At 70.0% G+C, this 854-nt stretch overlaps 1 protein-coding gene across 2 annotated transcripts in view; it reads left to right on the forward strand.

The window, feature by feature from the left end:
- Positions 1-854, forward strand: part of MCF2L (MCF.2 cell line derived transforming sequence like) — a 76871-nt gene that overhangs the window by 74849 nt on the left and 1168 nt on the right. Inside the window, exons 30-31 of one of the 2 annotated variants that reach the window (XM_027776209.1) lie at positions 640-752; positions 819-849. In XM_027776209.1, the coding sequence (XP_027632010.1) occupies positions 640-752; positions 819-849 (144 nt within the window). Of the gene's footprint in view, positions 1-639; positions 757-818; positions 850-854 lie in introns of those variants that run through there. The other variant, XM_027776210.1, reaches the window with a different exon arrangement.

Here is an 854-nt window from a genome sequence, read left to right on the forward strand (position 1 = left end):
CGGCGCCGGGGAGCCCCGCCTGGGCCTGGGCGTGTGCCCACGGCTCGCCCTAATGGCCAAGGGGCCTCTGCCTGCCGGTTCACATGCCGGGCCTGAGGGGCTGGCCCTGCCCATCTGCCCATGCCACGTGCTCCCGCCCTGGGGCGGCATGGCCTTGGTCAGCACAGGCTGCCTGACCGCATGGCTCCACGCCCGCTCCGAGGACACGTGCCCTGGCGCGAAGCCCTTCTGAGCCGTGCAGCCCCTATGCGCGGACCCGTATCCGCGCTGTCCCGGGCACCACATGCCCATGCAGAGCTGCCCAAGTCTGGATGGGCCACTGGCCAGACGCAAGAGCACAGGGCCAGCTCTTGAGCAGGAGCGCTGTCAGGCTGCCGGGCTGGGGAGTGTGGGGCATGGCATGGGGTTTGGCACCTGTTCACACTGCAAAGGGGCCTACTGCGCCAACTATGCAGGCACCAGGGTCGCGTCTGAGTGGTCTCTGTGGAGCTCCTGAGCAGGCTGGACCCTGACGCGCTGGTCCTCAGAGCAGGCCAGCTTCCAGCTCGAGGGGCACGGGCGCCTGCTGGTGCCACTGCCCTGGTCGCCGGTGCTGACCAGCCGGGGCCTCTGCCCTCGCCCTGTGTCCCCGCCCACCAGGTTCCAGGCAAATACACGGTGCTGCTAGACGAGGAGAAGGGCGGCCCCGATGCCCTGCTCGTGCGGAGCGGGGACGTGGTGGAGGTGGTGCAGGAGGGCGAGGAGGGCCTCTGGTAAGACTCCCGTACGAGCCCTCGGACGCGGTGCGCACGGCTGCCCACTGACTCCCGCCCTTGCAGGCTCGTCAGGGACCTGACCAGCAGCACGGAGGCCTG

Source organism: Tupaia chinensis, unplaced genomic scaffold, assembly GCF_000334495.1.
Source record: "Tupaia chinensis unplaced genomic scaffold, TupChi_1.0 Scaffold000644_1, whole genome shotgun sequence".
Classification (NCBI taxonomy): Eukaryota; Metazoa; Chordata; class Mammalia; order Scandentia; family Tupaiidae; genus Tupaia; species Tupaia belangeri.